Genomic DNA, 19681 nt, shown 5'->3' with positions numbered 1-19681 from the left:
TCTCTAGGAGGTGGGTCAAAAAGGACCTTGCTGTGATTTATGTCATAGAGTGTCCTGCCTATGTTTTCCTCTAAGAGTTTGATAGTGTCTGGCCTTACATTTAGGTGTTTAATCCATTTTGAGTTTATTTTTGTGTATGGTGTTAGGGAGTGTTCTGATTTCATACTTTAACATGTACCTGTCCAGTTTTCCCAGCACCACTTATTGAAGAGGCTGTCTTTTCTCCACTGTATATTCTTGCCTCCCTTATCAAAGATAAGGTGACCGTATGTGCGTGGGTTTATCTCTGGGCTTTCTATCCTGTTCCATTGATCTATATTTCTGTTTTTGTGCCAGTACATTACTGTCTTGATTACTGTAGCTTTGTAGTATAGTCTGAAGTCAGGGAGCCTGATTCCTCCAGCTCCGTTTTTCATTCTCAAGATCGCTTTGGCTATTCAGGGTCTTTTGTGTTTCCATACAAATTGTGCAATTTTTTGTTCTAGTTCTGTGAAAAATGCCAGTGGTAGTTTGATAGGGATTGCATTGAATCTGTAGATTGCTTTGGGTAGTAGAGTCATTTTCACAATGTTGATTCTTCCAATCCAAGAACATGGTATATCTCTCCATCTGTTTGTATCATCTTTAATTTCTCTCATCAGTGTCTTAAAACTTTCTGCATACAGGTCTTTTGTCTCCTTAGGTAGGTTTATTCCTAGATATTTTATTGTTTTTGTCGCAGTGGTAAATGGGAGTGTTTTCTTAATTTCACTTTCATAACTAGTGTATAAGAATGCCAGAGATTTCTGTGCATTAATTTTGTATCCTGCTACTTTACCAAATTCATTGATTAGCTCTAGTAGTTTTCTGGTAGCATCTTTAGGATTCTCTATGTGTGGTATCATGTCATTTGCAAGCAGTGACAGCTTTACTTCTTTTCTGATTTGGATTCCTTTTATTTCTTTTTCTTCTCTGATTGCTGTGGCTAAAACTTGCAAAACTATGTTGAATAAGAGTAGTGAGAGTGGGCAACCTTGTCTTGTTCCTGATCTTAGTGGGAATGGTTTCAGTTTTTCACCATTGAGGACAATGTTGGCTGTGGGTTTGTCATATATGGCTTTTATTATGTTGAGGAAAGTTTTCTCTATGCTGACTTTCTGCAGGGTTTTTATCATAAATGGGTGTTGAATTTTGTTGAAAGCTTTCTCTGCATCTATTGAGAGGATCATGTGGTTTTTCTCCTTCAGTTTGTTAATATGATGTATCACGTTGATTGATTTGCGTGTATTGAAGAATCCTTGCATTCTTGGAATAAACCCCACTTGATCATGGTGTATGATCCATTTAATATATTGTTGGATTCTGTTTGCTAGTATTTTGTTGAGGATTTTTGCATCTATGTTCATCAGTGTTATTGGCCTGTAGTTTTCTTTCTTTGTGACATCTTTGTCTGGTTTTGGTATCAGGGTGATGGTGGCCTCGTAGAATGAGTTTGGGAGTGTTCCACCCTCTGCTATATTTTGGAAGAGTTTGAGAAGGATAGGTGTTAGCTCTTCTCTAAGTGTTTGATAGAATTCGCCTGTGAAGCCATCTGGTCCTGGGCTTTTGTTTGTTGGAAGATTTTTAATCACAGTTTCAGTTTCACTGCTTGTGATTGATCTGTTCATATTTTCTATTTCTTCCTGGTTCAGTCTCGGCAGGTTGTGCATTTCTAAGAATTTGTCGATTTCTTCCAGGTTGTCCATTTTATTGGCATAGAGTTGCTTGTAGTAATCTCTCATGATCCTTTGTATTTCTGCAGTGTCAATTGTTACTTCTCCTTTTTCATTTCTAATTCTATTGATTTTTTTTTTTGCGGTACGCGGGCCTCTCACCACTGTGGCTCCTTCCGTGGCGGAGTACAGGCTCCGGACGTGCAGGCCCAGCGACCATGGCTCACGGGCCCAGCTGCTCCGTGGCATGTGGTATCCTCCTGGACCGGGGAACGAACCCGCGTCCCCTGCATGGGCAGGCGGACTCTCAACCAGTGCGCCACCAGGGAAGCCCCTAATTCTATTGATTTGAGTCTTCTCCCTTTTTTTCTTGATGAGTCTGGCTAATGGTTTATCAATTTTGTTTGTCTTCTCAAAGAACCAGCTTTTAGTTTTATTGATCTTTGCTATCGTTTCCTTCATTTCTTTTTCATTTATTTCTGATCTGATCTTTCTGATTTCTTTCCTTCTGCTCACTTTGGGTTTTTTTGTTCTTCTTTCTCTAATTGCTTTAGGTGCAAGGTTAGGTTGTTTATTTGAGATGTTTCCTGTTTCTTAAGGTAGGATTGTATTGCTATAAACTTCCCCCTTAGAAGTGCTTTTACTGCATCCCATAGGTTTTGGATCGTCGTGTGTTCATTGTCATTTGTCTCTAGGTATTTTTTGATTTCCTCTTTGATTTCTTTAGTGATCTCTTGGTTATTTAGTAACGTATTGTTTAGCCTCCATGTGTTTGTGTTTTTTTACCTTTTTTTCCCTGTAATTCATCTCTAATTTCGTAGTGTTGTGGTCAGAAAATATGCTTGATATGATTTCAGTTTTCTTAAATTTACTGAGGCTTGATTTGTGACCCAAGATGTGATCTATCCTGGAGAATGTTCCATGTGCACTTGAGAAGAAAGTGTAATCTGCTGTTTTTGGATGGAATGTCCTATAAATATCCATTAAATCTATCTGAGCTATTGTGTCATTTAAAACTTCTGTTTATTTACTTTCATTTTAGATGATTTGTCCATTGGTGTAAGTGAGGTGTTAAAGTCCCCCACTATTATTGTGTTTTCTGTCCATTTCCTTTTTTATAGCTGTTAGCAGTTGCCTTATGTATTGAGCTGCTCCTATGTTGGGTGCATATATATTTATTATTGTTATATCTTCTTCTTGGATTGATCCCTTGATCATTATGTAGTGTCTTTTGTCGTCTCTTGCAACATTCTTTATTTTAATGTCTATTTTATCTGATATAGTATTGCTACTCCAGCTTTCTTTTGATTTCCATTTGCATGGAATATCTCTTTCCATCCCCTCACTTTCAGTCTGTATGTGTCTCTTGGTCTGAAGTGGGTCTCTTGTAGACAGCATATATATGGGTCTTGTTTTTGTATCCATTCAGCAAGCCTGTGTCTTTTGGTTGGAGCATTTAATCCATTCACGTTTAAGGTCATTATGGATATGTATATTCCTGTTACCATTTTCTTAATTGTTTTGGGTTAGTTTTTGTAGGTCCTTTTCTTCTCTTGTGTTTCCCACTTAGAGAAGTTCCTTTAGCATTTGTTGTGGAGCTGGTTTGGTGGTGCTGAATTCTCTTAGCTTTTGCTTGTCTGTAAAGCTTTTGATTTCTCCATCGAATCTGAATGAGATCCTTGCCAGGTAGAGTAATCTTGGTTGTAGTTTCTTCCCTTTCATCACTTTTAGTATATCATGCCACTCCCTTCTGACTTGTAGAGTTTCTGCTGAGAAATCAAATGTTAACCTTATGGGAGTTCCCTTGTATGTAATTTGTCATTTTTCCCTTGCTGCTTTCGCTAATTTTTCTTTTTCTTTAATTTTTACCAATTTGATTACTATGTGTCTTGGCATGTTTCTCTTTGGGTTTATCCTGCCTGGGACTCGCTGCGCTTCCTGGACTTAGGTGGTTATTTCCTTTCCCATGTTAGGGAAGTTTTCAACTATAATCTCTTCAAATATTTTCTCAGGTCCTTTATCTCTCTCTTCTCCTTCTGGGACCCCTATAATGCGAATGTTGTTGCATTTAATGTTGTTCCAGAGCTCTCTTAGGCTGTCTTCATTTCTTTTCATTCCTTTTTCTTTATTCCACGGCAGTGAATTCCACCATATTCTGTCTTCTAGGTCACTTATCCATTCTTCCTGCCTCAGTTGTTCTGCTACTGATTCCTTCCAGTGTGGTTTTCATTTCAGTTATTGTATTGTTCATCTCTGTCCTTTAATTCTTCTAGGTCTTTGTTAAACGTTTCTTGCATCTTCTCGATCTTTGCCTCCATTCTTTTTCTGAGGTTCTGGATCATCTTCACTATCATTATTCTGAATTGTTTTTCTGGAAGGTTGCCTATCTCCACTTTATTGAGCTGTTTTTCTGGGGTTTTATCTTGTTCCTTCATCTGGTACATAGCCCTCTGCCTTTTCATCTTGTCTATCTTTCTGTGAATGTGGGTTTTTTCCACAGGCTGCAGGATTGTAGTTCTTGCTTCTGCTGTCTATCCTCTGGTGTATGAGGCTGTCTAAGAGGCTTGTGTAAGTTTCCTGTTGGGAGGGACTGGTGTTTGGTAGAGCTGTCTGTTGCTCTGGTGGGCAGAGCTCAGTAAAACTTTAATCTGCTGACTGTTGAGGGTGGGGCTGGGTTCCCTCCCTGTTGGTTGTTTGGCCTGAGGCAACCCAACACTGGAGCTTACCTGGACTCTTTGGTGGGGCTAATGACAGACTCTGAGAGGGATCACTTCAAGGAGTACTTCCCAGAACTTCTGCTGCCAGTGTCCTTGTCCCCACGGTGAGCCACAGCCACCCCCCGCCTCTGCAGGAGACTGTCCAACACTAGCAGGTAGGTCTGGTTTAGTCTCCCCTGGGGTCACTGCTCCTTCCCCTGGGTCCCGATGCACACGCTACTTTGTGTGTGCTCTCCAAGAGTGGAGTCTCTGTTTCCCCCAGTCCTGTTGAAGTCCTGCAATCAAATCCCACTAGGCTTCAAAGTGTGATTCTCTAGGAATTCCTCCTCCTGTTGCTGGACCCCCAGGTTGGGAAGCCTGACATGGGGCTCAGAATCTTCACTCCAGTGGGTGGACTTCTGTAGTGTAAGTGTTCTCCAGTCTGAGAGTCACCCACCCAGCAGTTATGGGATTTGATTTTACCGTGATTGCGCGCCTCCTACTGTCTCATTGTGCCTTCTCCTTTGTGTTTGGATGTGGAGTATCTTTTTTGGTAAGTTCCAGTGTCTTCCTGTCGATGATTGTCCAGCAGCTAGTTGTGATTCTGGCGTTCTCACAAGAGGGAGTGAGAGGGGCTTCCCTGGTCGCGCAGTGGTTGAGAGTCCGCCTGCCGGTGCAGGGGAGACGGGTTCGCGCCCCGGTCCGGGAGGATCCCACATGCCGCAGAGCGGCTGTGCCCGTGAGCCATGGCCGCTGAGCCTGTGCGTCCGGAGCCTGTTCTCCACAACGGGAGAGGCTACAACAGTGAGAGGCCCTTGTACCGCCAAAAAAAACACAAAAAACAAAAAAGAGGGAATGAGAGCACTTCCTTCTACTCCGCCATCTTGGTTCCTCTCTTCTGGAATAAGCACGTATTGGTTTTTTGATCGGGTCCCTTATGTTCCTTAGTCTCTGTTTACTTTTTTTTTTTTTTGCGGCACGCAGGCCTCTCACTGTTGTGGCCTCTCCCGTTGCGGAGCACAGGCTCCGAATGTGCAGGCTCAGCGACCATGACTCATGGGCCCAGCCACTCGGCGGCATGTGGGATCCTCCCAGACTGGGGCCTGAACCCGTATCCCCTGCATCAGCAGGCGGACTCTCAAACACTGCGCCACCAGGGAAGCCCTGTTTACTTTTTTATTATTTTTTTTTGATTTTCTTCTTGAACTTGATAATTTCAAAGGTTTTGTCCTCAAGGTCACCAGTTTGTTTTTCTGCCTCTTTGAATCTGCTGTTGAACCTTTCAAGTAAATTTTTAAAATTCAGTTACTATATTTTTCTACTCCAGAAATTGTTTGCTTGTTTTTACAATTTCTATTTCTTTGTTGATATTCTCATTTTCTTTATATATTGTTTTTCTAATTTCCTTTAGGTTTCCGTGTTTTCCTGTAGTTTATTGAGCATATTCAAGACAGTTGTTTTAAAGTCTTTGTCAGGTAACTCCAAAGGGTATGTCTCTTTGAGGTCAGTTTCTAGAGATATATGGTGTTCCTTTGAATGTGCCATGTTTCCCTATTTATTTATATGCCTTGTAATCTTCTGTTGATAATTGAGCAGTTGAAAAAACAGCCATACCTTCCAGTATTTGAAAACTGGCTTCTTGCAGGGGAGGACCATCAGCCATCATTTTCTGTGCATACATCTTCCCCGGGCTTGTGTGTTTGGTTTCCCCCCAGTTCTACTGTATATGTGGCTCCTTTTAAATGTTGTTAATTGCTCAGTCTTACCCTGGCTTCTTCTCAAGGCCTTAAATGTTCTGTTGTGTTCTCCCGCCTGTAGTCTCTTGCCCCAGGTGCCTGCAGGTCTGAAGCCTTCCTGCAGCTTGCATGTAGTTCAGCAGGTGCCACTCCTTTCAGGGACCCAATCTTATATCCAAGCTATTTCACTCTTCCCATCATTGGTCTGAGTCAGGTGAGACAGAAACCAACCCCTCAGTCCCCAGACCAGCCAGAATGTTACAAACAAGTTCAGCCTTTTTCTTTCTGTTCTGAAGGAGGAAGTGGGAATTGGATGTCTTCCTCCAGATTGTGCCATGCCAGGTAGGGGTTGGGGCAAGGACAGGCAAAAACACCACTACATTTCCTATTCTTTTGAATGTGGTTATGTAGAGCTCAGGAAGACAGTTTTTGAAAGATTGAAGGTTCCTGGAAGCAGTGCGGATGGAAATTATTTTAGGTTCACACTAAACCACATTAATGTGGAAATTTGGGAGAGTGAAAACAAACTGTCGCTCAGCCATCAGGAATGGAAAGTTTTGTTTTGAGGAAAAACTTAAGGATAGGGAAACAAAGTGAATGTTTAATATTTTAATAGCAATAAGTAAAGAAAGATCCCTTTCACCTCTAGTATTAATCTAGGTCAGTGTTCTCAAAACTTTTAGATTCAGGGCTTCTTTGTACTCTTAAATAAAAATGTTTGGGGTTCTCAATATTTTGTCTTATATTTGTTAATATTTACTGTATTAGAAATTAAAACTGAGGAATTTAAAAATATTGTTTTAAAATAAATTTAAACCTATTTTTGTAAACCTGATAATACATTTTTTTGAAAAAATATTTTCTGAAACAAAAAAAATTGATGAGAAGAATTGTATTATTCAAAGCTTTGCAAATCTTTTACTATCTGGCTTAATAGAAGTTAGCTGGAATCTTATATCTGCTTCTGCACTCGACCTGTTACAGTGTTATTTCAGTTGAAGTATATGAGGAAGATACAGTCTTACACAGGGATGTAACTGGGAAAGGGAGGCGTATTTTATACAGCCTCTTCAGAAAGTTGTGGTTATTCTTTGATACTATACCAAGCTCAAAAAGTGGTAGTTTCTTAAACGTTAGTTGCAGTATGGAATCTGAATCCATATTAGTCAACTTTTGGTACTCTGTTACATTAAAATCTATTGGTCTGTCTTGCACTTGAATTAATTATATACTTTGTATACCATCGTGCGTGGGTCATTTGTAAAATATTGCTTGACTGAGTTATGTGGATCTTTCACGTACTGTTTTATTATACAGTATAAAAAAAATCACATTCTTATCTGGAAAGTCTACATGTTGGGAATATGCCAAGCTCATGGTGATAGTTACCCATTTCCTAAAAGTTGAATTTTCATTTGAAAGCTTGAATTTTATCATTGGTAACAAATACTTTCCATTTTCCTCAATACAATAAGTTCACTTTGTTCATTTTCAATAAAATGTCTGCCGTGTATCAAGGTCTGCATAAGCATAGTTTGTCTCTTATTTATTCTTTCAAGTAAAATGGTGTTACACGGAGAAAGCACCTAGTTCAGCTTGTAACTTAAACAGTCTTATAAATGCTTTTTCTTGATATAACCTGCTAACCCCAATATACTGCAGAAGTGTTTCAGTTGTTTTCTCTCATTTGGTCACACAGTATATTAAAAAAACATGTTCTAAAGCTTCCTTACTTCGTGATGTCATTTTTATGACATCTCTATATGATCAAATTACAGAGATGGAGAATAGGTTAGTGGTTCCTAAAGGTTAGGTGAAGGTAGAAAAGAGGAAGGAAAGAAGGTGCCTATGGCTTTTATAGGGTAGTGCAAAGGATCTCCGTGAAGAACCTTTTCTGTATTGTGACTGTAGCAGTGGTGACAGGGACCTATAAATGTAATAAAATTGCCCAGAACTAAATATACACGAAAATGTGTGTGCACGTAGAACTGGAGAAATCTGAATAAGGTTGCTGGATCGTATCAATGTCATTTTTCAAGGTTTGGTATTGTACTATACTTACATAAGATTTTACCATTAAGGAAAACTAGATGAAGAGCATATAGAAACTCTTTGTATTATGTTTTAAACTCCACGTGACTCTATAATTATCTCAGAATAAAAATTAATGATTTTTACTGTCACATAAATGACATACTTAAGTACTCGCTCTTTTTTTTGTGTGTGTGAGCACATGGTGAGAGTGTAGGAGTGAGGAATACAAGGATTGCCACTGGTTTGATTTTTACTAAGGCACCAGTAGTTTTACCCTTCTTGTTTTTCTGTCATTAGTGCAAATGTCAACACAACAACATCTTGGCATTAATATCGTGAGACTGTTTTCTCTCCCAGGCCTTCTCATCACTAGGGCTCTGCAGTCCACATTCTGAGAATCAGTGCCATAAAGTTTTAGTTAGCTGAGGAAAACAAGTACATTTGGCGCTCTGTATCTGTGGGTTCTGAACCTGCGCATATGGAGGGCTTGCTGTACTAAAACTGCTTTATATGAGACTTGAGCATCTGTGGGTTTTGGTATCCACGAGGGTCTTGGAATCAAGCCCCGGAGGGGATAGCAAGGGACAATTGTAATATGCTTAAGACTGCATGTCCAGTTCAGTGATATGTCTCTGCTTCTCTCTCCAGCGTTTTATCGTGGACTCTTGCTTATGGGATGTTACTGTACTTCTGTAAAATTAGAGTTACATTTGTAAAGATATAAAAGGTAGACATGAGAAGAGTAAAATTTTGGAATTAACAGCTTTCTGCATCTGTGCTGTATAGTATGGTAGCAACTAGCCATATCTGGTTATTTAAATTTAAATTCTAAGTGATTAAAATGTGTATAAATAAAATTTAAATTGGGCCAGTGGTTGTACAGTTTCAGTTTTGCAAGATGAAAAAGTTCATTACAGAAATTTTTATTTACACTGGTTGTGTAGCTCTCAGGAACACAACTGTAAGAGGCTGAAGGTGCTTCGAAGCATTGTGGATGCCAGTATGGTCAAAGTGCTGGTCTAGACTTTAAGGTATTATCTTTACTTCTCTGGCCAGATTTAGATGTCAAACATTTATTTGATAGAAGAGTTTCTCACTATTTATATCCTCTAATAGCTAGTTAATAAGAATGAAGGAACACATTTACGCATATATATGTATATACACATATAGTTATAAAGAAAAATATTAAAATTGAGAACTTTTATAAATTTATGGTAATAGTCTATTTAAAAAAAATATTTGGTGTATCCATAGGTACTGTTTTTATTTAGATTTTAAAAGTAGGGCTTCCCTGGTGGCACAGTGGTTAAGAATCCGCCTGCCAATGCAGGGGACAGGGGTTCGAGCCCTGGTCCGGGAAGATCCCACATGCCGCGGACCAGCTAAGCCCGTGCGCCACAACTACTTAACCTGCGCTCTAGAGCCCACGAGCGACAACTACTGAAGCCCGCACGCCTAGAGCCTGTCCGTGATCCGCAACAAGAGAAGCCACCGCAATGAGAAGCCCACGCACTTCAACAAAGAGTAGCCCCTGCTCGCTTCAACTAGAGAAAGCCTGCACGCAGCAACAAAGACCCAACACAGCCAAAAATAAATAAATAAAATTAATTTATTAAAAAAAAAAAGTAATTCCCAGCTCTAAGATGACAGAAATAGATTTGCCTCTGGTACCTTTAAAGTGTCATGTTTTACATTCCAACATTTTTAATCAATCTGGAATTTTTTGGTATCATGAGTTGAGCGTATATCCTCCTTCCCCCTAGATGATTATCTAGTCATCCCAACACAATTTATTAAGTAATTTTGGTATTTCTCTAGTGACTTGAGATACTACCAACATTTTATACATATATGTGCTTATTTCAGCATTCTCTCTCAATATCATTCTTTCCATGTCATTAAATGCTCCTCTGTATCTTTTTTTAATGACTACAAAGGATTATACTGTATGGCTGAGTAAATATACGTACATCTATTATCTATCTCTTTATTGATTAAATTGTGGATTTCTTGAAGCTTAAAACACCAGTAAACATATATTATTGGCCTCATTTAGGCACATAGCCCACAGCATAGTGTCTTTGTGTTACATTTCCATAAATACTGTTGATTTAGTTTCGATTGTGATTTATGAGACGATATTTCAGTTGTTTTCCAGAAATATTTAAAACTTCGCAAAATACAGACCTACTGGATTTTCTGGTTTGCTTTACTATTTTCTATCACATGAAGGGAAGTTGAAAGGAAGGGAAGCTATCACAGAGTTTATCTTCAATGAGTTTTTATTATAAAAGTAATCAATTCTTATGAAAAACGAAAAATACATATAGGCATACCACGGCAATATTGTGGATTTGGTTCCAGAACACTACAATAAAGCGAATATTGCAGTGATGCAATTCACACAAATTTTTTGGTTTCCCAGTGCATATAAAAGTTATGTTAACACTATACTGTAGTGCATAAAGTGTGCAATAGCATTATGTCTAAGAAAACCAATGTACGTACCTTAATTAAAAAACACCGTGGACCCTTGAACAACTTGGGAGATTGGTTCCAGGGCCCACCACACATACCAAAATCCATGGATGTTGAAGTCCCATAGCTGGCACTTTGTATCCCTGGTTCCACGTCTGCAGATTCAAGCAGCCACAGATTGTGTAGTACTGTAGTGTTTATTTATTTCCCCAGTTTTACTGAGGTGTACTTGACGAACAGTGCTGTATCAGCAGGATGCGCAGCGCAACGACTTGTTGTACATACATCGTGAAGCACTGTAGTACTTATTGAAAAATATGCGCATGTAACTGGACCCACACAGATCAAACCCCTGTTTTTTGAGGGTCAACTGTACTTTATTGTGAAAAATGCTAACCATCATCTGAGCCTTCAGCAAGTCATCATCTTTTTGCTGCTGGAGGGTCTCGCCTCGATGTTGGTACTGCTGGCTGACCAGGGTGGTGGCTGCTGAAGGCTGGGGTGCCCGTGGCAATGTCTTAAAATAAAATAATATTGAAGTCTGCCGCATCAACTGACTCTTCTTTTCATGAACGACTTCCCTGTAGCAAGCGAGGCTGTTTGACAGCATTTTACCCACAGTAGAACGTCTTTCAAAACTGAAGTCAGGGCTTCCCTGGTGGCACCGTGGATAAGAATCTGCCTGTCAGTGCAGGGGACACGGGCTCAATCCCTGGTCCGGGAAGATCCCACATGCCGCGGAGCAACTAAGCCCGTGCGCCACAAATACTGAGCCTGCGCTCTAGGGTCTGCGAGCCACAACTACTGAGCCCACGTGCCACAACTACTGAGCCTGTGCTCTACGGTCTGTGAGCCACAACTACTGAAGCCTGCATGCCTAGAGCCTGTGCTCCACAACAAGAGAAGCCACTGCAATGAGACACCCGTGCACCACAACGAAGAGGAGCCCCCGCTCACTACAGCTAGAGAAAGCCCACGTGCAGCAGTGAAGACCCAGCACAGCAAAAATAAATAAATAAAATAAGAATTAAAAAAACAAAAACCAAAAAACTGAAGTCAGTCCTCTCAAAACCTGCCACTGCTTTATCAGCTAAATTTATGTAATATTCCGAATCCTCTGTTGTCATTTCAGTAGTCTTCACAGATCTTCACCAGGATTAGAGTCCATCTCAAGAAACCCTTTCTTTGCTCATCCGTAAGAAGCAACTCCTCATCTGTCACAGAGTTCTATTATGAGATTGCAGCAATTCAGTCACATCTTCAGGCTCCACTTCTAATTCTAGTTCTCTTACTGTTTCTACCACATCTACAGTGACTCCTCCATTGAAGTCTGGAACCCCGCGGGGGGTTGGAATCAACTTCTTCCAAACTCCTGTTACTGTTGACATGTTGAGCTCTTCTCATGAATCACGAATGCTCTTCATGACATCCAGAATGGTGAATCCTTTCCAGAAGGTTTTCAATTTACTTTGCCCAGATCCATCAGAGGAACCACACTATCTATGGCAGCTAAATAGTCTGACAAAACGTATTCATTAAATAATAAGACCTGAAAGTTGAAATTACTCCTTGATTCATGGGCTGCAGAATGCATGTTGTGAGAGCAGGCAGGAAAGCATCATTAATCTCGTACATCTCCTTCGGAGCCCTTGGGTGACCAGGTGCATTGTCAACGAGCTGTAATATTTTGAAAGGCATCATTTTTTCTGAGCAGTAGGTCTCAACAGTGGGCTTAAAATATTCAGTAAACCGTGCTGTCAACAGATGTGTTGTCATCCAGGCTTTGTTGTTCCACGTATAGAACGCAGGCAGACTAGATTTAGCAGAATTCTTAAGGGTCCTAGGATTTTCGGAATGATAAATGAGCACGGACTTCAGCTAAAAGTCACCAGATGCATTAGCCCCTAACAAGAGAGTCAGCCAGTCTTTTGAAGCTTTGAAGCCAGACGTTGACTTCTCCTCTCTAGCTGTGAAAGTCCTAGATGGCATCTTCTTAAATGGAAGGCTGTTTCATCTACACTGAAAATCTGTAGTTTAGTGTAGCCACCTTCATTCCTTCCCTTAGTCAGATATTATGGGTAACTTGCTGCAGCTTCAACATCAGCACTTGTGGCTTCACCTTGGATTTGTATGTTATGGAGACATACAAATACAAGCCTCTTTCCTAAAACCTCATGAACCAACCACCTCTGCTAGCGTTAAACTTCTTTTCCTCCTGCAAATTCTTCACTTCTCTCAGCCTTCAGAACCAAAGAGAGTTAGGACCTTGCTCTAGGTTAGGTTTTGGCTTAAAGGAATGTTGTTGCCGGTTTGATCTTCTAACCAGACCACTAAAGTTTTCTCCATATCAGCAATAAGGCTGTTTTGTTTTCTTATCATTCGTGTGTCCGCTGAAATAGCAGTTTTAATTTCGTTCAAGAAGTAACTTTTCCTTTGCATTCATAACTTGGCTAACTGGCACAAGAGGCCTATCTTTCTGCCCATCTCAGCTTTCGACATGCTTTCCTCACTAAGCTTAATCATTTCTAGTTTTTGATTTAAAGTCAGAGACATGGGACTCTTCTTTCACTTGAACACTTGGAGGCCAACTCAGGGTTATTAATTGGCCTAATTTCAATACTGTTGTGTCTCAGGGAATAGGGAGGCCCGAGGAGAGTGAGAGAGATGGGGAACAGCTTGTCAGTGGAGCAGTCAGAATACACAGAACATTTATGGATTAAGTTCGCTGACTTATATGGGTGCAGTTCATGGTGCCCCAAAACAATTATAATAGTAACCTTAAAGATCGCTGATCACAGGTCACCATAGCAAATATAATAATAATAATGAAAACGTTTAAAATATTGCGAGAGTTACCAAAATGTGACACAGAGACATGAAGTGAGCAAGTGTTACTGGGAAAACAGAGTTGATAATCATGCTTATATAGCACAGGGAACTATATTCAATACCTTGTAATAACCTTATAATGGAAAAGAATCTGAACAAGAATATATGTAGATACATATAACTGAATCAGTTTGCTGTACACCTGAAACTAATACAACATTGTAAATCAACTATACTTAAAAAAAAAAGACACGCTTGATGCAGGGTTCCTGCAAGCCTTCAATTTGTAAAAATCAAAGTATCTGTGAAGTACAGTAACACGCAGCACAGTAAAATGAGGTGTGCCCTTAATACAGAGTGTATAAAATAAAACCTGCAAGTTGTGTCCTGTATCGCCCTTTCAGTTCTGTTTCTGCGAAGTAGCAATTTTAAGTTTGCTATATGTCTTCCCAAGACATCTTTGAGTATACTATTAACATATATCAAAAAACACTACACAAATAGGATTTTTATTCTTACTAATTCTATGATTTGCTTATGTCACTTAATATTGTAGATACCTTTCCATGACAGTGTATGTAGATTTACGTCATTCTTTCTTAGCTCAGAGATTACACTACATTCTCTCTTTGACTGAATATAGCTTACTTTAACCTCTCTCTTATAAATGGAGACATTTATAAGACATTTATGTAAGCACTCTGTATTCAGAGTGCTTCTTTATTTTTTGCTATTATGAATTTATCTTTAGGGTCAATTTCTTGAAATGGAGTTGTGGAATAAAAGGATAAGCTTATTTAAAATTTGGCAAGTGTCACCTGATAGCTCTTTGAAAGGCTCTGGCTACATAATTTTTAAACCAGATGTATGTGTGCCTGCACACACGCGCACAGTATTGAATTTAGTCTTTACGGCAGTATTTATTTAAGGGGAAGTGAGTGTTTTAAGAAATAACCTTTCATCTCCTTGTCATATGTGAAGTGCTTAGAATGGTTTCTGAAACATATTAAGAGCTATCTAAATGCTATAATTATTTTTGTTTGCTTAATTCCCTTCTATTTTGAAAATTGAAAATCTTATTAATTTTTTCACACATCCTTATTTTGAAAACCGTCAGCATCTGGACCTGAGTTGCTGTTAGTGTGTTCTGTGTTGTAATGGGATTCAACCTCAGATTTCTATCTTTAATTGTCACAATCACTGTTTTTTAAAGAGTTATTATGGACGTAAAGGTTATGTATGCAGTACAAAGTGTGTTTTGATTGGCTTGTCTTCCGTCACTGGCATTCCGTTAACAGAGAGTCAGTTACCACCATTTGCTAGTTTTTGTTGTTACCTGCAGTTCATAAAAAAAGTCAGTGACTTAAGAGAGTTCATTGAAACTTGAAAGTAATGATGAAAATGAGACTATGTCTCAACTTGTAAATTTGTACAGTGAACTGGATTGCCATTTAAATATAAAGCGTTCATGTATATAGTCTTGGAGAAGTAAATCTTTGTGATAACTTTGAAAGTATTTGAAAAGGAAAGTATGAACAAAATCTATTATGACTATCAAAACGACTATCCCTGCTTCTCTATACATTTGATGTTATGAAACATGTTCATAGAACGTTCCCATTCAGGCTTTTGCAGTGTTTTTCAACAAGGTGTAATAGTATATTGAAGAAGTTACTCGAGAATAATTTAATCAATAAACTTGGTTAATCATGTCATTAAATGCAGAGAAGAGAGGAAAAGCATAGAGGCATCTTTCACGGTTGTACTCCCTGCCTCAACAACAGGTACAAGTCAAAATCATTCCTTGAAATTTCTAAAACTATTCACAAAGAATGGACAGATTCTCCGCAAGAAAGCTGTGCGAGGTATTGGCAAAATTTCTTTATCAATGCACCTATTAACATATTGCAAAATGGGAGACTTCCCTGGTGGCACAGTGGCTAAGAATCAGCCTGCCAATGCAGGGGATTCAATCCCTGATCCGGAAAGATTCCCTCATGCTGCAGAGCAGCTAAGCCCGTGCGCCACAACTACTGAGCCTGTGCTCTAGAGCCCACACGCCACAACTACTGAAGCCCACGTGCCCTAGGGCCAGCGTGCCACAACTACTGAGCCCACGTGCTGCAACTACTGAAGCCCATGCGCCTAGAGCCTGTGCTCTGCAACAAGAGAAGCCACCGCAATGAGAAGCCCGCGCACTGCAGTGAAGAGTAGCCTCCTCTCGCCGCAACTACAGAAAGCCCGCGCGCAGTAAGGAAGACCCAAGGCAGCCAAAAATTAAAAAAAATAAAATAAAAAATAAAAAGGACCTGAGTCCATTAACAACAACAAGAAAAATATACATATATATTGCTAATGCCACAATGGCATACGTTGTAAGAGAGGAATCACATCCATGTGTGGCAGTCATCAGATGTTATGCTTTGCATTCAGGTGAAACTGCTTGTGTACAGAGTATGCATCAGCTCTTTTCATACACACAATTTAAATATGAGAAGTACTTGATGATTTTTTGTTTGTTTAAAAGAGTAATTCCAAGCTAAAGGAAAATAAATTCTTTGTTTTATTAATATTCATTTTGAGAGCAATGATAGAGTTTCAGTATTGATAGAGCACCAGCTATGTGTGGACAGTAAGGGTGGTATTACTGAATGAAAGAACTTGAGCCTGAATGTTAATTCACATACTTCTTTTGCAGTTAGTTGTGTGTTTACTTATATGGCTCTAGTGTTGAAGATATTGGTGAAAAGATTGAATAAGATCAAATATGGCCAGCATGCATGTTTTCAGCGTCTTCTGTGAAAACAATTGGCTGCTGTTCCTTTCTGTAATACACTAGTTATGAGAGGGCTAAGTTCTTATGTAACTTTTTGAAGTGTAGAAAGAGATTTCTCTGTGTTTTCATAAGGGGTACATCTCAATTCTGTGTGTATTATCTTGACAGCCAGAAGTTTATGCTTCAGTATAAAGTACAGTATTCCCCCCTTATCTGCAATTTCACTTTCCGAGGTTTCAGTTAACGGCAGTCAACCACAGTCTGAAAATACTACATGGAAACTTCCAGAAATAAATTATTCATAAGTTTTAAATTGCTCACCGTTCTGAGTAGTGTGATGAAATTGCTTCTCATCAGGAGATTTAAGAAAACTTCTAAAAAAGCTGCACTGATTCTGAATTGCTGGATATTGAAAGATAAGTTTTTAAAAGTAGAGCTGTAAACAACATTAATAAACACTTTCCTAAACTTTTAAACGCTTTGAATTTGAGTTACTATGCCATATTTACTCACGTTATGATATTGTTCTTGCCATTCTTTGACAGACCCCTTATCCCTCTGGACAGAATGCAGGTCCAACCACGTTGGTATACCCTCAAGCTCCTCAGACAATGAATTCACAACCTCAGACCCGTTCTCCGGTAAGTAAGCAGAAACTTGTTCTAGGTAATATTCTCCACCTAAGTTTGTGTTTGTAGTAGCTTAGGTTCTTTTGGCTAATATTTTTACTCGATTTTGGAAAATTTTTACCAAAATAATTTTTTAAATTATTATTACTATTATTATTGGATAGCATTGCATTTTCAGACTTTTCCTATAGGAATAATTTGAATTTATTAAGAACAAGAAGAAATGGAGCTTTTAATCTTCTTTTACTTTTCTGTGTCATTCAAGTTCTGGTTGCATTCAAGTTCACTTCATCTCAGCTCTTAATTTGTTATTTGTACTGTTCAAAATTCAGGAGAAGTGTAAAGCATGATTTTGAAAGTAAATTAAATTTCATTAATTGGACTCTGAAATTCCAGTGTTTTGGGAAGTAAGACTTCTGAATCGTTGTTACTAGATCAGTTCTAACTATTTGACTGTGTGGACATTTGCATGACTTACACCAATAGTGTATTTATTTCTTCAGACGGTAAATAAATTGTCATACAAGTGTAAATGCTATCATCCTCTTTGCTCATCTTTTACATGGATTGCAATAAGTATTGCAGAGACTGAGAATTTACTCAAGGTTCATCCTTCTGTTTCACAAAAGTGTACAGTGGCTTCAGCTGTCCATTCCTTAGAATGTTGTTTCCTGCCCTGCATGATTAGTTTTTGCTAGAAGGTGCTTCTGTAGCATCTCACATTGTCTCTCACACCCCTACTTGTATCTCAGCTCTGTGTTTTCCTCAGAATACAGGGATCTTCTTTTGGTTCTCCACCTTTGCTTTTTCGCCTGTAGTACAGGAATATTTCATTGCATTAGCTCCTGTTCATTTGGTTTTATGCATGAACTTAGGAATATTGAAATATGTGATAGAACTGCTCAGAGAACTAGGAGATCACAGACTTCACCAAAATGTAATCTCTTTCTTATCCTCCTCCTACCTCCCTTTTCCCTATTACCCTCTTCTCCAATACCTGTTCTTAGATCCTGGTTCTTCCCAGCGGGTGGAACCATTCTAAGGAGGTGGGACTTTGGTCCTAGTTGGCCGTTTGCTTGTCTGGGTTTTTTTGTTTGTTTTTTGGGTTTTTTTGCCGAAATGGTCAACAAGATGTCTGATGCAAATTTTGTTCTGAGAGTGGTTTGGGAATGTGGACACTTGACTACTTGGAATGGGCCTGAGATCTCACCAGATTAATTTAGATAGGCCCCAGTTCTAATCATTAAACATGGAACGTTGTGGTAAGCTTTTATTGCAAAGGATTCTATGGCCCTTTTTACCCCTTTACCCCTTTTATAATTATTGGGGAAAAATAAAAGAAAATTAAATTTACATGGTTAGAACTGGCGCAAAACCTGACTGAAGAGCTGCATCTCTAAACCAGTTTTTTTGACAGCCCAGCAGAACAGTGCCAATACATTGCACAGACAACTGGAAGAGGAGGAAGGTTTTGGAACAGACTCCCGTTTACAGGTCCTTGGCTGGAAGAGGCTGGATAAAATACTGCATTGTAAGCAATATAACAAACTGTACTTCTTGCAGGCAGTGGTGCCTCTGGCACTCATTATTTTTGACCACATCCATTTATTGGCTGATGAACACAAATGCACTGATTGCTTCCTCTCTGAAAGTCTAACCTAGCATGGCAGTTTTTGCCAGGCATAGTGGGGAAAAGAATAACAAATTGGGTGGGTCTTCTCTATTGGGAATTAGACAGGAGTAATTTGGGGTTTAGATTCTTCTTTATTTTAAACTTGAAGAGGGATATCCCTTTCAGATGAATTTGATTTTAAAAGATAAATTTCAAGGCTTCTTTTTCCCTCTTTCCATTTTATAATTGAATATCAAGGGGAAAACTGTCTATAGTTGTCAGCCATTTTTCTGTGGTCATAAACTCTTCAGACACTATCCTCTATGCAATTTTTACCATCTGCTCTGCTAGTGACCATTACCACCCCCATTACTAAAAACCACACACATAACATTCCATTACATACCCCAAAACAAGTGCAAGACTAGCAGACCCCACACTACTCTTGCTTGTTGTTTTGGGTCCAGTTTTCTTTGCTTCATTTGTGTTGGTGCTGGGAGGGTGAAGTTGGGTTTGGAATTTGGCAGGATTGCATTTCTTCTGACATCCCAAGTTGCCATAGTCTAGTCTCATCCATCCCACAGCTATCCCAACGGGTGAGGAGAGGTAAGCTGTTGCACTAAGGAAGGGACTCTTCCCATGGCTTTGTAGAGCAGCTAAAGCTTACTCCGTTCTATTTCTGCATTAATGGGCCATTGGCAATTGCACAGTTTAGGCTTCTCTGTTCTTCCCTGGACAGCTGCCTTTGCAATCCAACTGGCTTCAAGTGGCCCCCCTCCCTCCTTGAGGTGATCTTTGTGCCTGTATTTCTACTTGATACTTAGTATCTTAGTTAAATTTATATTGTTGAAAGTCTTGTTTAAAAGTAAAAAAAGTAGTGATAAGCTACCTGTATGTTCCATTTTCTGGTTGTATTGGAACTCTTTAAACTGTAATTTTTTTTTAAATAGCTTCCAAAATAGTGAAACTATTGAATGGTTAATCGGGAGAGGGGGACAGTTTGGCTTTTGCAGTAACCTGTAACCATTGGTTATTTTTATATTCTGTGGTGTTAAGTGCCAAAGTTATATCAATATATGTTGGCCATGCTCAGTTACCAACTGTGCACAGAAGAGTGAGTGGGTGGGTGGGTGAGTGGGTGGCATTAACGTTGGATCCAAGTTCACAGAAGATTGCTTTCCTTAATATCTACAGTCC

At 39.3% G+C, this 19681-nt stretch overlaps 1 protein-coding gene across 5 annotated transcripts in view; it reads left to right on the top strand.

The window, feature by feature from the left end:
- Positions 1–19681, top strand: part of EIF4G3 (eukaryotic translation initiation factor 4 gamma 3) — a 370135-nt gene that overhangs the window by 168431 nt on the left and 182023 nt on the right. For 4 of the 5 annotated variants that reach the window (XM_065893977.1, XM_065893968.1, XM_065893949.1 and 1 more), the window contains exons 1-2: positions 16855–16884; positions 18290–18403. In XM_065893977.1, coding sequence (XP_065750049.1) covers positions 16855–16884; positions 18290–18403 — 144 coding nt within the window. Of the gene's footprint in view, positions 1–16788; positions 16885–18289; positions 18404–19681 lie in introns of those variants that run through there. The other variant, XM_065893987.1, reaches the window with a different exon arrangement.

Source organism: Phocoena phocoena, chromosome 1, assembly GCF_963924675.1.
Source record: "Phocoena phocoena chromosome 1, mPhoPho1.1, whole genome shotgun sequence".
Lineage (NCBI taxonomy): Eukaryota > Metazoa > Chordata > Mammalia > Artiodactyla > Phocoenidae > Phocoena > Phocoena phocoena.
Note: the sequence above shows the minus strand (reverse complement) of the source record. Positions and strands in the feature narration are given on the sequence as shown.